This window comes from Microcaecilia unicolor, chromosome 5 (assembly GCF_901765095.1).
Source record: "Microcaecilia unicolor chromosome 5, aMicUni1.1, whole genome shotgun sequence".
Lineage (NCBI taxonomy): Eukaryota > Metazoa > Chordata > Amphibia > Gymnophiona > Siphonopidae > Microcaecilia > Microcaecilia unicolor.
In genome coordinates this window covers 355858346-355880558 of record NC_044035.1, presented here as the reverse complement: position 1 = coordinate 355880558, position 22213 = coordinate 355858346, and the positions used below count along the sequence as shown (strand labels likewise).

At 46.3% G+C, this 22213-nt stretch overlaps 1 protein-coding gene across 1 annotated transcript in view; it reads left to right on the top strand.

Annotated features, from left to right (window-relative positions):
* Window positions 1–512: 512 nt before the first annotated feature.
* Window positions 513–22213, top strand: part of LOC115470953 (protein CBFA2T3-like) — a 168999-nt gene continuing 147298 nt past the window's right edge. The window contains exon 1 of the mRNA XM_030204596.1: window positions 513–1143. Coding sequence (XP_030060456.1) covers window positions 1044–1143 — 100 coding nt within the window. The 5' untranslated portion in view covers window positions 513–1043. The remainder of the gene's footprint in view (window positions 1144–22213) is intronic.

Here is a 22213-nt window from a genome sequence, read left to right as displayed (position 1 = left end):
TAACATCTCCTTACTGAGCCCCAAACACAGCTCTGCCAATGCCCCATGATACCTCCTTACTGGGCACCACATACAGCTCTGCCAATGCCCTGTGACACCTCCTTACTGGGCACCACACACAGCTTTGCCAATGTCCTGTGACACTTCCTTACTGAGCCCCCCACACAGCTCTGCCAGTACCCCGACACCTCACTCTTGACCCAATCAGGTGCCTCTGTATAACTTTGTGTCTTTCCTGCCCATGATTTGATGCACAGGTCAGAAGTTTAATATTTTGAAACAACATCAAAGGAAGTGTTCACACAAAAATAACCCAAAGAACCCCTGTGAGAAAGGAAGGATGCCCTGGCAGCCTGTTGCAGCCTCACACACTCTCCTCCCAGTTGACAACACTGTGGCTGTGCCAAGAGGAAGTTATTGGCCAGTCAGAGCGGAATTGGCTGATAGCAAAGCCTTGGGCTGGGCTCCTCACAGCTGGTTCCTGCTGCAGTATCACTGCCACACAGCACTGTTTACCTTCCCCTTTTCTAATGGGAGAGGTCTCCTTCCACATCTGCCCATCATCACATGAGCAACCCTGCCACACACACACAACCACCTCCAAGCCATCAGTGTGCAGCAGTGGAGCATGTGGCAAGAGCATTAGCAGAAGTGCAAGGAGACGCATGTGTCCGCTGTACCACCAATGTGTATTCTGAGCTCCAGGACAAGCGTGGCACGCCACTGCCTTCTTACAGGCTAAGGAGTGTACAAATAGCTGGGAGACTGGCTTCTGTTTCCTCGTTTTGCTTCTGGATTGAGTTTCATAATCTGTGGGTGCATCCGTCCCACCTCTCCAGACTTCCAGTTCTCAGTGGGACGCTGTGGACCGTTCAGAGATATCACTTCTGGCCAGGAAGACAGAAGCTCTGAAACTTCTCCTGAAGTCTGTAGATATCTGGCTGCCTCTCTGTGGGACTCGACTGCCTCTGGACTCAGTAGACAGGTACCTAACTGGCATCCAAGCAATGAGGTTCTCACCTGGATGACTAAAATATGCTTTTATGCTTGAAGACACTTGTGGACCAGTGAAGCAAAACCCAGATTCCGTAGTGCCCATGTTTCATGCTGTCTGTGGCAGAAGTTCTCACAGGAGTCTTGCAGGTAAGCCCACGAAACATTCCAGTCGCAAGGAGAGCCAGATCTCTACGGCACAAGGTGGCAAAGGGTGGCTGAAGCATGGCCTGATATTCAGAAAATGCTAAGGGCCCGATATTTAAATGATTTAAAGGGCCGGGAGAGGATCCTAGCCATTTAAATCACCTATCCAGGGTGAAGTGGCGGAGATGGTGGTTGGGAGGCGGGGCAAGACTTCTACGGTCTGTGCCCTGAAAAAGACAGGTACAAATCAAGGTAAGGTATACACGAAAAGTAGCACATATGAGTTTATCTTGTTGGGCAGACTGGATGGACCGTGCAGGGCTTTCTCTGCCGTCATTTACTATGTTACTATGTAAATGGAAATTTTCTCTGGCATTTAATTGGACAGCACCGCTGAAAACGCCCAGTTAGTGCCCAAGCTGAAACCGGCTATTTTGGGGGCATTCCAGGGGCAGAAATATTCAGCACTCAAAAGACCAGGGTAGCCACATAAAAGTCTGTCCTATCTTTATGCAGTTCAACATAGTCAGTTAAGTGCTGGATATTGCAATCAACTGCCTATGTTTTCACCGCCGCTCTGTACCCGGAACTTTAACACTGGAGTCCGGATATGGACCGATAATGCCAGTGGCAGTCAGCAAAACGCTGATTGCCATCGGCTTGATAGGCCCTAAGGGCCCGATATTCAGAGCTATTTAACCAAAATCCAGATGTATTTGTATATCCGTATTTTTATTTATATGGATTTTATTCATGTTTTAATTCATTCTTTTGCTATATTATTTTATTGTGTATTAATATGCCTACCGTTAATAGGATCGTAATTATTTATAGCCCCTGAGGCAGCCCATGTGTGGATGAAACACGGCCTGTGTCAGGCGCGGTTGGTTGAATAAATCCATCTTTATATACATTTCTTCGACTGTTCTGCTATTTGTGTCGCCGTCTTGGATCTTGCCCTGTCGTTTTCTTGGAGCTATTTAACCAGCCAGGGACGACTGTCTAAGCGCTAATACTCTGCGCGAAATACCGGTTATCTTTGCTGAACACTAGCAGCTAACTGGCTACGTCACATGACTTAACCAGCTAAGTGAGAGTATTCAGCGCTAAACTGAGCGAGGGGTTAAGACAGACCACTTAAATAGCTGGGCCGATCTTTAACCGCTATTAACGTAACCAGTTAGCGCTCAATAATCGCTTAGCTGGCTAAGTTGCTGCAGCCAAAACTGAAGCCAGATACTCAATCTCTTTATATAAAACTCCAGACTACTACAATATATTCAAATATATCTTTTATTGCCCCAGTGTGATTTCACGTTGTAGCAAAAAAATTCATGTATTATAAAAACGTCACCTAATACCATTCATACCACATTCGCTCACTTTGCTGTCATGATCCTCTTTAACATGGATGACATTAATATACTTCATACACTTTGTACTGCAAATTAACATGGACATCAACAAATCATCTCCTGTACCACGGCGCTATTGAAAAAAACGCCCAAATACACTGGTGTAAAGCTGTATATCAGTGGTATAGCCAAGGGTGGGCTTGGGTGGGCCCAGGCCCACCCACTTTGGGCTCAGGCCCACCCAGTAACAGCACACCTATGATGTGGTTGGCAGGGATCCCCAAGCCCCACCAGCCGAAAACTCCCAACAAGTGTCCCTCCTGCATACCTTGTAAGTAGCAGATCTACTGCTCGCACTGGCCCCACAGCCTTCCCTCTGATGTATTTCTGCCTAGGCGGAAACAAGAAGTTGCATCAGAGGGAAGGGTGTGGGGCCAACACGAGCAGTGTGTATTAGTTGCTGCTCACTGCTGTTGAAAATCTGCTATTTAAAAGGTATACGGGAGAGGGGGGGTGTTTGAGAGACCATATGGCATGCAGGTGAGAGAAGGAGAGACCAAATCACCTGTGTGACGGGGCGAGGTTCTTCTGCCCACCCATCTTGAGTCCAGGCCCACCCACAATTGGGTGTCTGGCTACGCCCCAGCTGTATATATTACAGCGTTAACAACATCCGTCCATGATGAGCACACCAATACTGGTGTAGACCCAAGGAAAGCTTCAATCAAGTCACCATGCAGATAGTAGTGGACTGATTGACGTCCACACTTACAGCGGTATCCGCTGCCAATTTCCCGGGGCGTCAACCGCTATGCTTCGTTGACGCCAGTGGAAGCAATAGGCGAATCGGTAACAAACCACCATCAGGATAAAAATACCACTCCTGCTGGAGTTTTATGTAAAGAGTACTTTGGGCACTCCGGTAGATTGGTAGCGTATTCCCATTAGTTGTATTGGTTGCCAGATATTCAATGCCAGTCACTGGATACAGTCTGCCATTCAATATTCGAGGTGTAAATGTGCAAATCTGATTCACTTATTCATATAGTTGTCAAACAAGGCATAACATGAATCAAAAACCACATTACAGTGAAATTACCAATGTTTGTGGAGGAATGAGAGGAAAAGCTTCTTACTCCCGTTGCTCTACTCGGTATGATACCCGGAATTATAAACAATGTACAGGAGCAATACGGTGAAAAAGTAATCATAAACTGAAAAAAACTCTCTTGGTTTAACCTCAAAAGGCCAATTGGTTTCCGGCTTCACCTCTGGCCATCTTCAAATCTAGGCTAAAAACCCACCTCTTCGATGCTGCTTTTAACTCCTAAACCTTCAACTGTCCCCTATCCCTGATATGTCCTGTCTGTCCTAACCCTTATCCCTGATATGTCCTGTCTGTCTGTCATAATTAGATTGTAAGCTCTATTGAGCAGGGACTGTCTCTCCATGTTCAAGTGTGAAGCGCTGCGTACGTCCGGTAGCGCTATAGCAATGATAAGTAGTAGGTTCATATGCCGAAGAACGACAGCTCTCTAGGGATAACTGTGAGGACTCTTGAAGAAGCCTACGTGAAACGGGTCCGTCGGGACCTCACCCTGTGAGAGCAGCAACGCAACGGTTTACAGACTTCAGCACAGATAAGTCTAAGATCGAATCGTTCTGCAATTTTGTTGATAATTTTTTGAGGTTAAGCCAAGAGAGGTTATGATTACTTTTTCACCGTATTGCTCCTGTACATTGTTTATAATTCCGGGTATCATACCGAGTAGAGCAACGGGAGTATGAAGCTTTTCCTCTCATTCCTCCACAAACATTAGTAATTTCACTGTAATGTGGTATTCAATATTCGAGGTCAACGTCGGCAGTGACAGCTAACTGTGCTGCCTGCTGCCGGCTGAATATCGGGGGGGGGGGGGGTAAACTCCTAAAGTTATGCTTCCGAGTTATGCCTCTAAATTTGTGCCCTGTTTTCAGCAGAACTTAGGAGCGTAACTTTCCAGCTGAAAATCCATCTTAATTTAAGAGTTTCTAAGTTATGCTCATCAATTTAAACCTGTCACTCGCTTGCCTAATTGAACAGATTAGTGCTAAAGCTCCTAACATCTTTCTCCTCACCCTAAACCCACCCCCATTACCACCCACTTTTTATACTCCCCAATTTAAGAGTTTAGGGGCCCTTTCACTAAAGGCCTTTCACTCAGCGCACGCCATTTCTGGCAATACAAACAAAGTTCTAATTTTGTAGCACTGGCGCTTACCCGGCAGTAATCAGTCACCACCGCGTGCTGCCCGGTTACCGCTGGGTTAGCGCGGGACCCCTTACAGCCACCTCAATGGGTGGCAGTAAGTGCCCCCCCCCCCCCGAAATGGCCGCGTGACAAATGGTTCACATACTGCATGGCCATTTCTTTTCTAGCCAAACACAGGGGCGTAGCCAGACAACAGATTTTGGGTGGGCCTAGGCAAGAAGTGGGTGGGCACCAAGTGTTCTCTCCCCCCCCCCCCCCAACCACCACCAAAAATATATCTCAGCTGGCAGGAAAACGCTTCTTTCCACCTTGGCAGTCTGCAGCAGGCATGCGCTGGTGCATGCGCAGGTGCCGGTATCATGGAGAGTAGCGTTTTCGTTAACATCGGGGGAAAGTCTTCAGCTGGCGGAGCTTGAGATCCCCACCAGCTACCGCTAAACATGTGCTACTGTTGGGTGGGCCTGAGCTCTAAGTGGGTGGGCCCCGGCCCACCCAGGCCCACCTGTGGCTACGCCACTGCTGTGAATCAAATAAACAAGTTAACAAACCACTGCTTGTGTTTTTTCTGAAATGAGAGGGAAAACCTCATACTACCGTGGCTCAACTCGGTTGCTTGAACCAGACCTGAAACAAATCTGTAAAAAAATCTCTCTGAGCCCACAGTGAAAAAAAAAGTAATCACAGGCACAAAAACCTCTCAAAATATCTCTTCAATGATCTCAAACCCAAATGACTTCGGCAATACTTAGATCAAAGGAACCACTTATCTGTGCTGTGCTAGCTGCTCCGTTACTGCTCTCTTGTGGAGTGAGGTCCCGACGGACCCGTTTCGCTCCTGCTTCCTCAAGAGTCCTCACCGTCTACCCTGGAACAGCAACCAAAACGCATGCGTCAGTGCCAGAAGAAATCTTTCAGCAAAACACAGTGTACAGGTGTAAGTTGACTCTATTCTCCTACACCCCGAGAGCTCCAGTCCTATGGCGTGCAAAGCCAGCAGACAGACTGGCAAAATGGCGCTTAATCAATTTAAAGGCACATATTCAGAGAAACCGGACACGCTACAATGTAGTAAATTTAAAACGAATCGGAGAAAATGTTTCTTCACACAACGTGTAATTAAACTCTGGAATTCATTGCCAGAGAATGTGGTAAAGGCGGTTAGCTTAGCGGAGTTTTAAAAAGGTTTGGACAGCTTCCTAAAGGAAAAGTCCATAGATCATTATTAAATGGACTTGGGGAAAATCCACTATTTTTGAGATAAGCAGTATAAAATGTTTTGTACATTTTTGGGATCTTACTGGGTATTTGTCACCTGGATTGGCCACTGTAGGATGCTGGGCTTGATGGACCTTTGGTCTGTCCCAGTATGGCAATACTTATGTACTTATGCATCATGACGTTCCTACGTCATGGTCTCACGAGACTCCGGCGCCTTCAAAACTTCACAAAACGAAACCAAAACGTGGAGAACCCCCATCTGTGATCTCAAATCTCCAAAAAATGTGCTTACCAAAAAAATTATTTATTTTTATTTTTTTAGACAGTCTATGAATTTGTCCTCAATCTCAATCAATAAATTCCAAAAAAAAAACCCCAAGAAATAAATTTTTCTAACACAAAATATTGTCTTTTTTACCTGCTGCAGTAAAAGGAGGTCTCAGTGTACATCAAAAGCATGAGGTGACTCTAGCGCAGGCCCCCTTTTTTCGCAGCTTAGTAAAAGAACCCCTTAGTGAAATTGTGAGCGTAAATTTATGCACTCAGTCCTGGTACATTTTTAAACAGACAAGTCACGAGCATAACTCTGAAAATGAGGAGCATAGATCCATTGAATATCGGGCTCCCGGTTTCTGCCAGTCTCAGGCAGTGCCACTGTGCTGAAAAAGAGGCAGGCAGCAGCAGCTGGCTGAAAGCACATACCCACACCTGCAAAAGAGGTCAGCATGGGAGTGAAGAGCTGGCACAGGCCCCGCCAGCACAGATGAGACGCACCACGTGTGAAAGATGACAACTCTGCTTGTTTTTTTTTTCACCAAGTACCATTTCAGTTACTGAGGGACTGTTTATTAACGACAGATAACTGATACAGCAGGGCATCTGCATCCCTGGATTACTCACATTTAAGCAGAACAGAACTGATCTAGCGGCTGGTGGCGTGGGCTGCACTGAGACCTGACCATCCCTGTCCGTCGATACTTTGTGTGGTCTAGGGTGGCGGTTCTGCGATTTCTCTGCGTGATGTTTGTGTGTGATTGTCCTCCTGTCAGATTGCTGATTTTTTTTTTTTTTATTAATTTCTTTATTAGTTTCATATATTTACAAGAATACATTCTTGAAAAAGCAAAACAGTTTAAACATATTACAGGAAATTTTCCAAAATGGAACATTAAACAAGAAAACAATCTTAATCAACTTGTATTAGACCCCAATATGTGGGGGCTAGAGCTTCAATACTCAGGAGTCAAGTTTCACATATCATTCAAAAATAAAGTAAAATTAAAGAAAGGCTTAACAGTATAAATCGCTATTTTCCTAATTATCTCATTTTAAGACTAATCAGATCTACTTAGCTCCAACACAAATCATAAGACCTTTTTCTGACTAATAAATTGCTTCAAATGCTCAGAAACAAAAAATACATACTTAACTCCTAGATATTTTACATTGCATTTGCATGGATAGTTTAGGTTGAAGGAGGCACCCAAAGCCAATGTATCAGATCTCAATGCCAGAAACTCCTTCCTTCTAGCCTGAGTCTGTTTTGTAACGTCTGGAAAAGCAAACACTTTTTTTCCATAAAAAGGAACTTGTAAATTCTTTAATGCCATTTTTCTAACTGAGTCCAGGTCTTGTTGGAAAATAAAGGATACCAAAAGAGTTTGTCTTTCAGTTATTTCTGTTAAAGAAGAATCTAGTAACTCAGAAACATTTAAATTGGGCTGTTCTTGTGGTAAAGCTTGAGTGTTATCCTTCAAACCTCTGGATGGTAAGTAATATACTTTGTTCAATGGAGGTATATTGTCCTCTGTAAATTTCAAATTTTCCACCAAATACCGTTTGAAAATTTGTAAAGGAGAATAAACTGGAGTTCTTGGAAAATTCAATAAGCGCAAATTAAGTCTTCTATTATAATTTTCAAAATACTCCAATCTATTGTGAATCAATATATTATCTTGTATAAGTTTTGCAGAAATTTCTTTCATTTTTGCATTTTCATCAGTTAAATGGTGTATTTTTTCTGAGACTTCATTTTTCATTACTGTAAGGTCTTTAGATAAAGTCTGAACATTACTCACAAGAGAGTCGATCTTGCTAGTCGATGCTAAGACTGTCTGAAGTGTCTCCCATATAGTCTCAAGTGTTACCGGCGCTTTCTGGGCCTTGGATGGCAAAAAGGCTCCGACTGGGGATATCGCTATGGAGCCCAGCTGGCTCACCGTTACATCGTCTTCGCGGTTTTGCGGATCCCCTCCATAGTCGATTCCAGTCGGTTGCGGCGGTTGAGAACGCGTTGGAGGGGACAACGAAATATCCTGTCCCAAAAGCTCAGCCTCTCCTGTTGCTAGTAGCTCAGCGGGACCTCCAGACACCGTCTTCGCGATTCCCGCGAGAAAACTATCGAGCGTCTGCTGGGTCGGTGTAGAAGTAAGAGCCGTCTGAGCTCCGGCTCTAACAAACGCTTTCCTCTTTGTATGCGGCATATTTTGAAATAGGCAAACAGATTATTTTAGGAAATAGAGGAAGCGTTTGAGCTCCTGCAAACACCTCGATGTTACTCGCGTAAAGATGTAACTGCCGCCATCTTGCTCCGCCCCCCTCCAGATTGCTGATTTTAACATTCTTTTAGTGCAGATAGGATGCGGGACTGCAGGTTAGAAATGCATCTGACCCTAATAAGTACATAAGTATTGCCATACCGGGACAGACCGAAGGTCCATCAAGCCCAGCATCCTGTTTCCAACAGTGGCCAATCCAGGTCACAAATACCTGGCAGAAACCCAAAGAGTAGCAACATTCCATGTAGAACCCCAAAGAGTAGCAACATTCCATTCAGAATCCCAAGTACATAAGTACATAAGTGTTGCCATACTGGGACAGACCAAAGGTCCATCAAGCCCAGCATCCTGTTTCCAACAGTGGCCAATCCAAGTCACAAGTATCTGGCAGAAACCTATATAGTAGCAACATTCCATATAGAACCCCAAAGAGCAGCAACATTCCATATAGAATCCCAAAGAGCAGCAACATTCCATGTAGAACCCCAAAGTGCAGCAACATTCCATTCAGAATCCAAGTACATAAGTGTTACCATACTGGGAAAGACCGAACGGTCCATCGAGCCCAGCATCCTGTTTCCAACAGTGGGCAATCCAGGTCACGAGTACCTGGCAAGATCCCAAAAAATTACAAAACATTTTATGCTGCTTATCCCAGAAATAAGCAGTGGATTTTCCTAAGTCCATTTTAATAATGGTCTATGGACTTTTCCTTTAGGAAGCCGTCCAACCCCTTTTTTTTTAAACCCCACTAACTGCCTTTAACACATTCTCTGGCAACGAATTGCAGAGTTTAATTACACGTTGAGTGACGAAAACATCGCATGCCCCCTAGTCCTAGTATTTTTGGAAAGAGTAAACAGATGCTTCAAATATACCCGTTTCACTCCACTCTGCATTCTGTCCAGTGTTGCCAGGTGGGCAGTTTTACCGCCCAAGTGGGCGGTTTTCCGCGACCCGCCGCGGGAAATTTTTGCCCACGGCGGGTCGCGGTTTTTTGGGCTTCTTTTTTTTCTTTTCCACGGTTTTTCGGGCGGTTTTTTCAGCCGCGGGGGGCGGGGTTAGTGACGTTTTGGGCGGGGTTAGTGACGTTCTGGGCGGGGCCGATGATGGGGGAGGCAGGGCCGATGACGGAGGAGGCGGGGCCGATGACGGTGGGGGTGGGGTTGATGACAGCGGGGGCAGGGGTGATGACGCGGGGGTGGGGTGTCAGGGGCGGGGTTTCAGTTTGGGCGGGTTTTGGGCTGTTTTTAGGCTGGATTGGGTGGGAAAAAAATTTTCCACCTGGCAACCCTGATTCTTCTGTCTGCAGTCTGCTGTGTTAGAACATCTCCAACCTCAGCACACAGTCCGCTTTGACTGCCAGCCGCCGGTGTTCAACCCAGGTACCGGCATTAAGCAACCAGTTTAATTTTTGACTGCAACTTAAACAGTTAAGCTGATATTCAGAGCATATCGGTTAAAGATAGTCCTGATATTTTTAAGCGGCCTAGTTTAACCGCTAAACATGCCTGGTTTGGCGCTGAATAACCGATTATCTCCCGCTGAATATCTTTGGTTAAGTGCTAGAGAACTATTTATATGGCCAGGATGGTTAAATAGTTTTGAATATTGGCCAGATAAGTGATAGAACACGGTCAGTGACGCACATAAGTTAATTGGTAAATTAAGAACTAATTGGCAGCAACAACCAGTATTCGGTGATAAATGGAGGTAATTGACAGCAAGGACGGGACGGTGGGGGTGGTCCGCCCCGGGTGCACGCCGCTGGGAGGTTGTCGGCTCCGCTGGTTCCCTGCTCCCTCTGCCCCGGAACAGGTTACTTCCTGTTCCGGGGCAGAGGGTGCAGGGAACCAACGGAACTCACACACCCCTAGTGGCGTGCACACGACAGGCAAGAATGCACTTGGGGGGGGGGCTTGGGTGATGTGCCGAGGGGGGGGTTGATGCACCAAGGGTGGGGGGTGATGCGCCGAGGGGGGGTGTCATGCTGCACCCCGGGGGGGGGTGCACGGCAGCGAACCACCCCAGGTGGCAGCCGCCCTTGCTATGCCACTGATTGACAGTAATTACAGTTTAACTGTGCTTAGTCACTATTCAAAAGCTTGCTGGGGAATTGTACAATAGGCGCTAATTCCGTGCTGAAATACGTTTCCGACGCATGGAAGCTGCTGAAATGGAGCTCAGATGGCAGATCAGTGTGGAAATAAACTTAAGTGCATGGTGATAGGGCAGCATCGAAGTGTGTCTGTGCAGAAGCTCAAATGGGGGCCTTTCCTTGGCAGGGTCTTGAGCGGGTCAGGACTACTACTACTACTACTACTATTTAGCATTTCTATAGCGCTACAAGGCATACGCAGCGCTGTACAAACATAGAAGAAAGACAGTCCCTGCTCAAAGAGCTTACAATCTAATAGACATTCCGGGAAATTGCACACGCAGTATTATAGAATACCGTGGATTTGCACCCAACTTGCACTGCAGGATTTACTGTATCTCTGGTCTCAGTTCGTGTAAAGCCTCGTGTCCGAAGTTGACCAGGGAATTCAGCGTCCAGTGCTATTCTATAAAGAGACTCGGCACCCCGATATAATAGCCCTTGACAAAATAGCCCCTCCCACAAAATAACCCTTGACAAAATGGCCTCCTAGAAAAAACTAACATCACAAAAAAAGACGATGAACTACAAGTAAAATCGTCACTGATAAATGCTTCTACCAGCATTGCATTGTATCAGGGGCGTAGCCAGACTTTGGCGGGACGGGGGTTCAGAGCCCGAGGTGAGGGGGCACATTTTAGCCCCCCCTGGCGCCGCTGACCGCCCCCGCCATTGCCGACACCCAACCCCCGCCATTGCCGACCCCGCCGCCGCCACCACCACCAACTTTGCCCCCCCCCTCCTGCCGCCAACCCACCATCGCCTACCTTTGCTGGCGGGGGACCCCAACTCCTGCCAGCTGAGGTCCTATTCTTCTCGCGCAAGGCTTCCTTCTGTTTCTGACGTCGCAGGACGTCAGAAACAGAAGGAAGCCTTTTGCGGAAAGAACAGGACCTCGGCTGGCGGGGGTTGGGGACCCCCGCCAGCAAAGGCAGGCGACGGCAGGAGAGGGGGTCAAGAGGGTCGTCGGCAGGGGGGTCCAGGGGCAAATCTACGGGGGCCCAGGCCCCCCCTGGCCCCACGTTGCTACGCCACTGCATTGTATAAAGCATATGTAAATAAACAAAATTCTACACCTACCAACTGCTATTCATGATCTGTTCTGCTGTTTAAGGAAACTATTCTTCCATCAACATGCTAATTAAAAAAAACCCAATATTGGTGATCAGTTCTCCTTGAATACAGGGATCCTCTACAAGTAAATTTGGGCAGATTCTCTTGCGGTGTGCTGCAAGGTAAGTTCTCCCTGTGTCTGGTACTGTTCGGTTTACTTTGTCACAGGCCATATTCAGGGCAGCCTGATCGGGCCCTTTTGTCGGGGGGGGGGGGGGGGGCGGGCTAATTTGTCAAGGGCTATGTTGTGGGCAGGCCGTTTTGACAGTGGCTGTTATGTCATGGACTATTATGTTGGGAGCTGTTTTCTTTGGAGCTTTTTTGTTGGGGCTTTTTTGATGGGGCTATTTTGACCGGGTACCAACAGACTCACCCCAGAGCGCCTTTAGAGAACAGCGTTGGGTGCGTGCAATATCTATAGTACAGTAACTACTCTTTGGGATTCCAAAATCTTGCTACTGTTTGGGATTCCAAAATCTTGCTACTCTTTGGGGTTCCGGAATCTTGCAACACTTTGGGATTTTGGTATCTTGTTACACTTTGAGGTTCCGGAATGTTTCTACTCTTTGTAACTACTCTTTGGGATTCCAAAATCTTGCTACTCTTTGGGGTTCCGGAATCTTGCTACACTTCGGGATTTTGGTATCTTGTTACACTTTGGGGTTCCGGAATGTTTCTACTCTTTGTAACTACTGTTTGGGATTCCAAAATCTTGCTACTCTTTGGGGTTCCAGAATCTTGCTACACTTCGGGATTTTGGTATCTTGTTACACTTTGGGGTTCCGGAATGTTTCTAGTCTTTGAGATTCCAAAATTTTGCTACTCTTTGAGGTTCTGGAATCTTGCTGCTCTTCGGAATTCCAGAATCTTGCTACTATTTGAGAATCTTTATTAATTGGGCCAAAAGCGTTTTTCTGAAAGGCTGGGGTGACCAACAATATCCAAATTATAGAACCCAACACCCAAAAGACTTACAACACTCATAAAAATAATTTGAGCAGATTACAACTGTTAAGTTATTTAAGGACCTCAGTGGCGACTCATTTCACAAGAGTCAGTCAATCCTTGGCTCGCCTGCCCCCTCATTGGTCCATAATAACTTTTACTATTAGTGAAACCTCCATTAGTGTAAGTGTAGAAACTACTTTTCAAAAACATTTCAACTTACAATTGAAGAATGAAGCAACTTAGCTTTTAACGTTTCAGTTGCAGGACTGCTAGCCGGCATGCGGCATGTTTCGCATCTCAGAATACACAGTAAGGAAAATATTGAAACTATAAAAACTGTTCAGATCGTTCATGTGATAGTCACTTGCCAACATCAGACACCATATATCATCAATCTTGGCGGCTGGGCAAAAACCTTTTAATTCTCTTGTCACATGATCCCTAAAACCAGTAGAGTGCTTGAAAATCCTAGTAATGTCCAATAAAAAACAGGCAATGAAAACATTCAAAATAAGGAAGCCCATCTAATTCATTATTTAAACCATCAGGAGCTAAAGCTTTGAAGAGGTCAGACAACAGAGCTGCCAAAACTTCTCTGAAAGGCAGTGGCGATCCTAGGTCGGCTGCCACCCCGCCGCTGCGCACCCCCCCCCCCCCAGGTGCAGCAGCGTCCGTCCCCCCAGGGTGCAGCATGACACCCCCTCTGGCGCAATGACACTCCCCTCCCCATTGCATCAAGCCCCCCCCCCCCCCCCGGCGCAATGACACCCCCCTCCCCGGCGCATCAAGACCCCCCCGGGTGCATTCTTGGCTGCTGGAGGGTGCAGAGAGCAGCCGCGCGCCTGTCGGCTCCACTGGCTCCCTGCTCCCTCTGCCCCGGAACAGGAAGTAACCTGTTCTGGGGCAGAGGGAGCAGGGAACCAGTGGAGCCGACAGGCACGCAGCTGCTATCTGCACCCTCCAGCAGCGTGCACCCGGGGCGAACTGCCCCCACTGCCCCACCCTACCTACGCCACTGCTGAGAGGTCCTTTTACTAAGCTGCGGGGGCTGTTTTTCCCATGCACCAAGGCCCTTTTTACCGCAGCAGGTAAAATGCACCCCCCCCCCAAAAAAAAAATGGCCACGCAGTAAGATAATCTTTACCGCATGGCCATGTGGTGGGGGCACTTACCACCACCCATTGAGGTGGTGGTAAGGGCTCCCACGGCGATGCACGATTGCCACCGGGTTAGCGTTGCACTACGGAAAAAAAATTACGGAACGCCAGAAATGGCATCAGCTCCAGCCAGAACTATCGCCGGCGACCACGTTGGGTCGGCTGTAGTTCCAGATTAGCGAGTGGTAAGCCTGCGTTGGGCTTACCGCTGCTTTGAAAAAGGCCCACCCCAGGTTCCTTGATTAACCTGGGATGTATCCCATCAGGCCCCATCCCGTCACCTACTTTTAATTTAGCTAACTCTTCACGAACGCAGTCTTCCGAGAAGCGGTCCAAAAGAGCTGAAGTGGGATTCAAACCTGGGTCCGCAGCACTAGCCATTAGGCTACTTGTCTTTTATGTATGGTGTACAGCGCTGCGTATGCCTTGTAGCGCTATAGAAATGATAAGTAGTAATAGTCCTCAAACCTCTCTTCATATCCAGGAGAACATAGGGAGGAAGGGCAGGGTGGGACAGAGGAGAGGGAAAGACAAGGATAGAAAGGGAGGGGAGAGACGGAGGGAATACTGATCGGAGCAGAGAGCTGGCTTATAGAGACATCCGTAGACTGGTCCTGTAATAGAACCCATGCTAATTCCACTCTATTGATTTCTCTTAAGTTATATTGATTATCCTTTTAATCTCTGCACAGTTCTAGCGTACAAGTTAATTAAATTCCTATCATTTTAGTAGCCCCTGTGCAGCTTTGCCAGCCATTCAGAACAGTTAGTCTTCAAAGAGTTTGTTCTGGGCTTGGGGAAGGGAGGAAGGGACAGGGGTGCTGGTCTCATACAGAGTCTGTGTCCCCAGTGACATTAAACACAAACATCCCTCCGCAAGAGGGACCCCTGTCCATAAGGGCTTTCCACACAGAACAATTGGGGGCACTGGGCTGAAATTTAATCCGATCCTGATCTCCTGAGAATCTGAGTCTCTCTTTCTATCAAGATTTCTTTTTTCTCCTCATTCCTGCTTTCTCCCCTTCTGATCGTCCTGACATTCAGGTCCCTATGCCCTTCTTCCAGGACATACTCAGCCAATCAGGTTTCAGGATACCCACAATGAATATGCATGAGATAGATTTGCATGCACTCCCTCCATTCTATGCTTTGAAAGGCTTTTACCAGGTAACAATGTTTTAGATTTATCTCAGGTTCCTGCAGCTCTCAGGACATGTGTCTTCCCAGGCTGAGCACTTAGGCCACACCCCCTTCATTCTATGCAAATTGATTCATGCACATTCATTTGGGTATCCAGAAAACCTAAGTAGCTGGGTGTGTCCCTAGGACTGGGTTGAGAACCCCTCATTTAACTGTTCTCACATATATGCAGGACTGGATTTGATCTATTTTATTTTTATTAGAAATCAAATATTTCTACAAAGCACAGACTTTGCATAGAAATATCAACGCCCTATAGAAATCTAAAAGAAGAAATATGGGAAAATAATGTATCCACCAAAATAATATCCTAGGACAGTGCATCTGAGCCCAGTCCTGGGGGTCACACCCAGCCAGTCAGGTTTTCAGGAAACCCACAATGAATATGCAGGAGAAAGATCTGAACACAGTGGACGGAGTGCATGCGCTCTCCCTCCACCGCGTGGTATTAAGCCACGCAGATTACTGCAATGGAATCTACACGGGATGCAAAGAACAAATCATAAAGAAACTTCAGACCACACAAAACACAGCAGCCAGGCTTATATTTGGAAAAATGCGTTTTGAAAGCGCCAAACCCCTCCAACAAAAACTGCGCTGGCTCCCAATCAAAGAACGTATTGCTTTTGAAATCTGCACAATAGTTCACAAAATTATTTACGGCGAAGACCCGGGATATATGACATAAGTACATAAGTAATGCCATACTGGGAAAAGACCAAAGGTCAATCGAGCCCAGCATCCCGTCCCCGACAGCGGCCAATCCAGGCCAAGGGCACCTGCCTGGCAAGCTACCCAAACATACAAACATTTTATACATGTTATTCCCGAAATTGTGGATTTTTCCCAAGTCCATTTAGTAGCGGTCTATGGACTTGTCCTTTAGAAAACCATCCAACCCCTTTTTAAACTCTGCCAAGCTAACAGCCTTCACTACGTTCTCTGGCAACGAATTCCAGAGTTTAATTGACCTCATTGACCTGCCAACTAGAAACACTACAAGATCAGCACGTTCATGCCTAAATCTCCACTACCCAAGCAGCAAAGGACTCAAATACCAATCAACTTACGCATCCAGCTTTTCCTATTTAAGCGCACAATTATGGAGCGCACTGCCAAAAGTAGTAAAAACTACGCTCGACCACTTAAATTTCCGAAAGGCCCTAAAAACAAACCAGAAAGGCATACCCCACCGAACCAACACCAAAAACCTGGATATCTGCGACATAACGAAACCAAAGACCGTAATGGACATATCCAAACTTTTCCTCTTCCCCCTAAACTCCCCCCAAAGTATTCATTATACCTGAACCTTATTCTACCATAATATCAGCTTGTATTTGTTCATACCGGAACTGGCGAACGCCGTTACGGTACTACATTGAGCCTGCTACTAAGTGAGAAAATGTGGGATACAAATGTAACAAATAAATAAAATAATTAAATGCAAATTTATCTCATGTATATTCATTGTGGATATCCTGAAAACCTGACTGCTAGGTGTGTCCTGAGAACTGGGTTCAGAACCTGTGACCTAGAGGAAAGGAGGGAAAGGGGAGACATGATACAGCCGTTTAAATATTTGACAAATATTAATATACAAACAAATCTTTTCCAGAGGTGGAAGTAGCAGAGCTAGAGGATATGAACTGAGGTTCTGGCTTGGTAGATTTAGAACTAGGTTTCCTTTTCTGATGTTGGCTGTAAAAACTGTAAGGTTATTTATAGCTATCTGCAGGCTTTTCATTACTTTTATTCTTTAATATTTATAGGGCTGCATTTCAATTAAAATTTGTAATCACGATTAATCACACAATTAAAGATATGAGGTTGAAGGGGGGCAGACTCAAGAAAAATGTCAGGAAGTTTTTTTTTTCACGGAGAGTGTGGTGGACGCTTGGAATGCCCTCCCGCGGGAGGTGGTGGAGATGAAAACGGTAACGGAATTCAAACATGTGTGGGATAAACATAAAGGAATCCTGTTCAGAAGGAATGGATCCTCAGGAGCTTAGACGAGATTGGGTGGCAGAGCCGGAGGTGGGAGGAGGGGCTAGTGGTTGGGAGGCGGGGCTAGTGCTGGACAGACTTCTACTGTCTGTGCCCCGAAAACGGCAGATACAAATCAAGGTCAGGTATAAAGTACCACATATGAGTTTATCTTGTTGGGCAGACTGGATGGACCGTACAGGTCTTTTTCTGCCGTCACCTACTATGTTACTATCAGGCTTATTTTTGAAAGAGAAGGGCGCCCATCTTTCGACATAAATTGGGAGATGGGTGTCCTTTTCCCATGGTCGCCCAAATCGGCATAATCGAAAGCCAATTTTTGGCGTCCTCAACTGCTTTCCGTCGCGGGGACAGCCAAAGTTCACGGGGGCGTGTCGGAAGCATAGCAAAGGCGGGACTGGGGCGTGCTTAACACATGGGTGTCCTCGGCCGATAATGGAAAAAAGAAGGGCGTCTCTGACAAGCACTTGGTCGACTTTACTTGGTCCATTTTTTCTTGTGACCAAGCCTCAAAAAGGTGCCCGAACTGACCAGATGACCACCGGAGGGATTCGAGGATGACCTCCCCTTACTCCCCCAGTGGTCACTAACCCCCTCCCACCCCATCAAGCCCAGCATCCTGTTTCCAACAGTGGCCAATCCAGGTCACAAATACCTGGCAAGATCCCAAAAATGTACAAACCATTTAATACTGCTTATCCCAGAAATAGTGGATTTTCCCCAAGTCCATTCAATAACGGTCTATGGACTTTTCCTTTAGGAAGCCGTCCAAACCTTTTTTAAACTCCGCTAAGCTAACCGCTTTTACCACATTCTCTGGCAACAAATTCCAGAGTTTAATTACACGTTGAGTGAAAAAATATTTTCTCCGATTTGTTTTAAATTACTACATTGTAGCTTCATCGCATGCCCCCTAGTCCTAGTATTTTTGGAAAGCGTAAACAGACACTTCACTTCTACCCGTTCAACTCCACTCATTATTTTATAGACCTCTATCATATCTCCCCTCAGCCGCCTTTTCTCCAAGCTGAAGAGCCCTAGCCGCAGTGACGCAGAAATTTGAACTGAGCTTATAAAAAGTTGCATAATAGCAGATATTCGCTCACACAATCATCACAAATTCAAGGAAACATTGCCCAGCACCATTTCAGTGTCTCAACATTGTGTTCTTGTCTAGAATTTCAGTCGCATTATCAGACAACCTTAAGTATTGTGTGACCCGGGGCTGGTGGTGTTGAGTGATGAAGTGGGTTCACAATACATTTTCTCAGCAATCTCTCTATTAGTAGGTTTCAGGCAGTCGCTAATGCCCTGATTTAAAGATGCACAGGTTCCCCGTAGAACTGATGACTTTGTAACTTCAGAAAGCTGTCTCTGGTGGATGCAGTATGGACTTCCTGTCAGGCAGATGTCGGCTACTGGGACACAGCTGTGTGAAACGATAACTTAAACCCAGCTGAGCCTCCTTCCTCCACCTCTGCCAGCTCTCTTATCTCCTGCATGCATTCACCACAAGCAGAGCCCAGGGCAGAGATCAGTGGAGGGGAGAAGGAGAGAAATGGTATAAAGCAGGTCGGGAACAGGTAAAGAAGAAAGGTCTTTAGAGAGAAGGAGAGGCAGGGGATGGCGGAGGAAGCAGTGTATATGACTCTGCCAACACCTCTACCATGTTTCTCTACACAATGTGTATGTTTGCAAAGGGTATATGGATGTAGATTGTGCCCTATACAATGTGTGTGAATTAGTGTTTCTAGGTACACTGTCTATATACAATGTGTGTGTATGTGTTGGTGTCTGTATGTGTCTATGTGTGTGTGTGAGTGGTTGGGCGCATATAGGAGTGTGTCTGTATGTGTGTTTTTTGTATGTAAGTGTATCAGTGAAAGGGAAAGAAATTGGTATAACACAGCGGAGTCAGATGTAGCCCAGTAAGCTGAAGAGATTTTGCAGCCCTGTTTGCAACCCTGAGAACTGGCACTTTCCTGGCACCCAGCCCTGAAGGTTCCGTTTTCCAGGGGAAAGTTTATCAGAGCTATCACTTTCCCTGACGCTGGGCGCTCAGGGTGTGGGGTGTACAGGGAGGGATATAGTGAATGGGATTTAAAGGAGGGGGTGAACAGGGGCAGGAGTGTACTCATGGTATGATGTGTTTATGGAATGGGGTTCCAGTGGAAGAGGTGTATAGCGTTTATATAGTGGTCTAAAGGGAGGGATGTATAGGTTGTGAGAGGTATAAAGGGAGGGATGTACAGGTGTGATGGGTATAAAGGGGAGAGGTATATAGGGTGTGGGAGTATAAAGGGGAGGAGTGTTTAGGGTGTGAGGGGTGTAAAGGGGAAGGGTGTGTAAGGTGTGGGTGTAAAGGGGAGGGGTTTGTTGTTCTGAGGGGTATAAAGGGGAGGGGTGTTTAGGGTGTGAGGGATGTGAAGGGGAGGGGTGTATAAGGTGTGGGTTATAAAGGGGAGGGGTTTATAATTGTGCAGGCAGAAGAGTAGACAAACTGGATCAGACCAATGGTCCATCTAGTTCAGTATCCTGTTTTCCAAATAGTGACCAATCCAGGTCACAAGTACCTGGCAGAAATCCAAATCGTGGCAACACTCCATTCTACAAACCCCAGGGCAAGCAGTTGCTTCCCATGTCTGTCTCAATAGCACACTATGCACTTTTCCTCCAGGAACATGTCCAAACCTTTTTTAAACCCAGATACGCTAACTGCTGTTACCACATCCTCTGGGAAAGAGTTCCAGAGCTTAACTATTCATTGAGTGAGAAAATATTTCCTCCTATTTGTTTTATGCAACTTCCGAGTGTCCCCTAGTCTTTGTACTTTTGGAACAAGTAAAAAAAAAAAAAACAATTTACTCCTACTCGTTCTACACCACTCAGTATTTTGTAGACCTTACTCATATCTCCACTCATCTGTCTCATTTCCAAGCTGAAGAGCCCTAACCTCTTTAGCCTTTCCTCATACGAGATGAGTTCCATCCCCGTTATCATTTTGGTCGCTCTTCTTTGAACCTTTTTCTAATTCAGCTATATCTTTTCTGAGATACGATGACCAGAACTGAACGCAATACACAAGGTGCAGATGAACCGTGGAGCGATGCAAAGGCATGATAGTATTTTCTGTCTTATTCCCCATCCCTTTCCTAATAATTCCCAGCATCCTGCTTGCTTTTTTGGCCGCTGCCGCACACTGAGCAGAACATTCCCAGCGTATTATCTACAACAACACCCAGATCTTTTTCTTGAGCCCTGACCCACAAGGTGGACCCTAGGATAAAGGGGAGGGGTTTATAATGCTGTGTGTTATAAAGGGGAGGGGCTTATCATTGTGAAGGCATAAAAAGGGGAGGGGAATATAATTATGAGGGTATAAAGGGGAGGAGTTTATAGTTCTGAGGGGGTATAAAGGAGAGCGGTGTTTAGGCGTGAGGGTTATAATGGGTCTGAGGGGTAGAAAGCAGAGAGGGATGTGTAGGGTGTAGGGATGTGCCAAGCAAAGTTCTAGGAAGTAAAGAATTAGCAAAACCTTATACTGTCTTTAAATTATGTACGCTTTTTAAGTAAAGTAGGGAACCAGAACAGGAGGCTGGTTTGGTATGTGTGGAAATAATGAAGTGTGGGGAAATCGGCAGTCCCCTCCCTTGAAAGAGCTTCCTCCAGCTGAGAAAGAGTCGGATGGAGAAAGAGATAGTCTCAGGGGTGAGAGTGATTTAAAGCAGCCCCTAAACTGCAGCCAGTAAAAGTGTCTGTTATGACCAGCACAGTGAGAGAGGGAAGGGGGGCCAGCAGACAGCTTGCTTGTGAGACTCTGATACTAGCCCTGTGGCATGCATGCAGCATGATTGTGGCATGCTTACGATGCCCCAAAGCATTCACTGCACCCTTATGTCCTCTCACTACAGCCCACTAACAACAAAAGCTCTGAACTTTCCACTGGTGTACAGACAGGACAGCCCTCTTCTGCTTCCCCAGGCAGAAATCCCTGCTCCCAGGCAGAGGTCACATAGTCCCAGGCAGAGATACCAGATGGTCCAAGGTTTACTACAGAGAAATGGCGTGGATTTGCAAAAAGGGTAGCGAGGAAGCATGGGATAAATGAACAGCAGCTCCTCCTGCTACAAAAATCCACAGCAGACATTGCAGAACTCTCAGGGTAACCCTGAGGTCACCCCCATGTCTGAGCTTCAATTGAGTTCAGAAAAGACCTCTCATTATGGACCTGGTTCCTTTTCTTATAAATATATATGAATTTCTTGGTGAAAATATGCAGTGATCTTCACTTTTTATAGAGGCAGTGACAAAGCTAGGATTAGAACTGAATTGCAGGGAGATCGCTGACGTTCAAGGTCTGATACAGGCAGTGACAGAGCTGGGATTAGGACTGGATTACAGGGAGATCACTGAGGCACAAGGTCTGAGAGAGGCAGTGACAGAGCTGGGATTAGGACTGGATTTAAGGGAGATTGCTGAGGTTCAAGATCTGATAGAGACAGTGACAGAGCTGGGATTAGAACTGAACAACAGGGAGATCGCTGAAGTTCAAGGTCTGATAGAGGCAGTGACAGAGCTGGGATTAGTTCAAGGTCTGATAGAGGCAGTGACAGAGCTGGGATTAGGACTGGATTACAGGGAGATTGCTGAGGTTCAAGGTCTGATAGAGACAGTGACAGAGCTGGGATTAGAACTGAACAACAGGGAGATCGCTGAAGTTCAAGGTCTGATAGAGGCAGTGACAGAGCTGGGATTAGGACTGGATTACAGGGAGATTGCTGAGGTTCAAGGTCTGATAGAGACAGTGACAGAGCTGGGATTAGAACTGAACTACAGGGAGATCGCTGAAGTTGAAGGTCTGATAGAGGCAGTGACAGGGCTGGGATTAGTTCAAGGTCTGATAGAGGCAGTGACAGAGCTGGGATTAGGACTGGATTACAGGGAAATTGCTGAGGTTCAAGGTCTGATAGAGACAGTGACAGAGCTGGGATTAGAACTGAACTACAGGGAGATCGCTGAAGTTCAAGGTCTGATAGAGGCAGTGACAGAGCTGGGATTAGGACTGGATTACAGGGAGATTGCTGAGGTTCAAGGTCTGATAGAGACA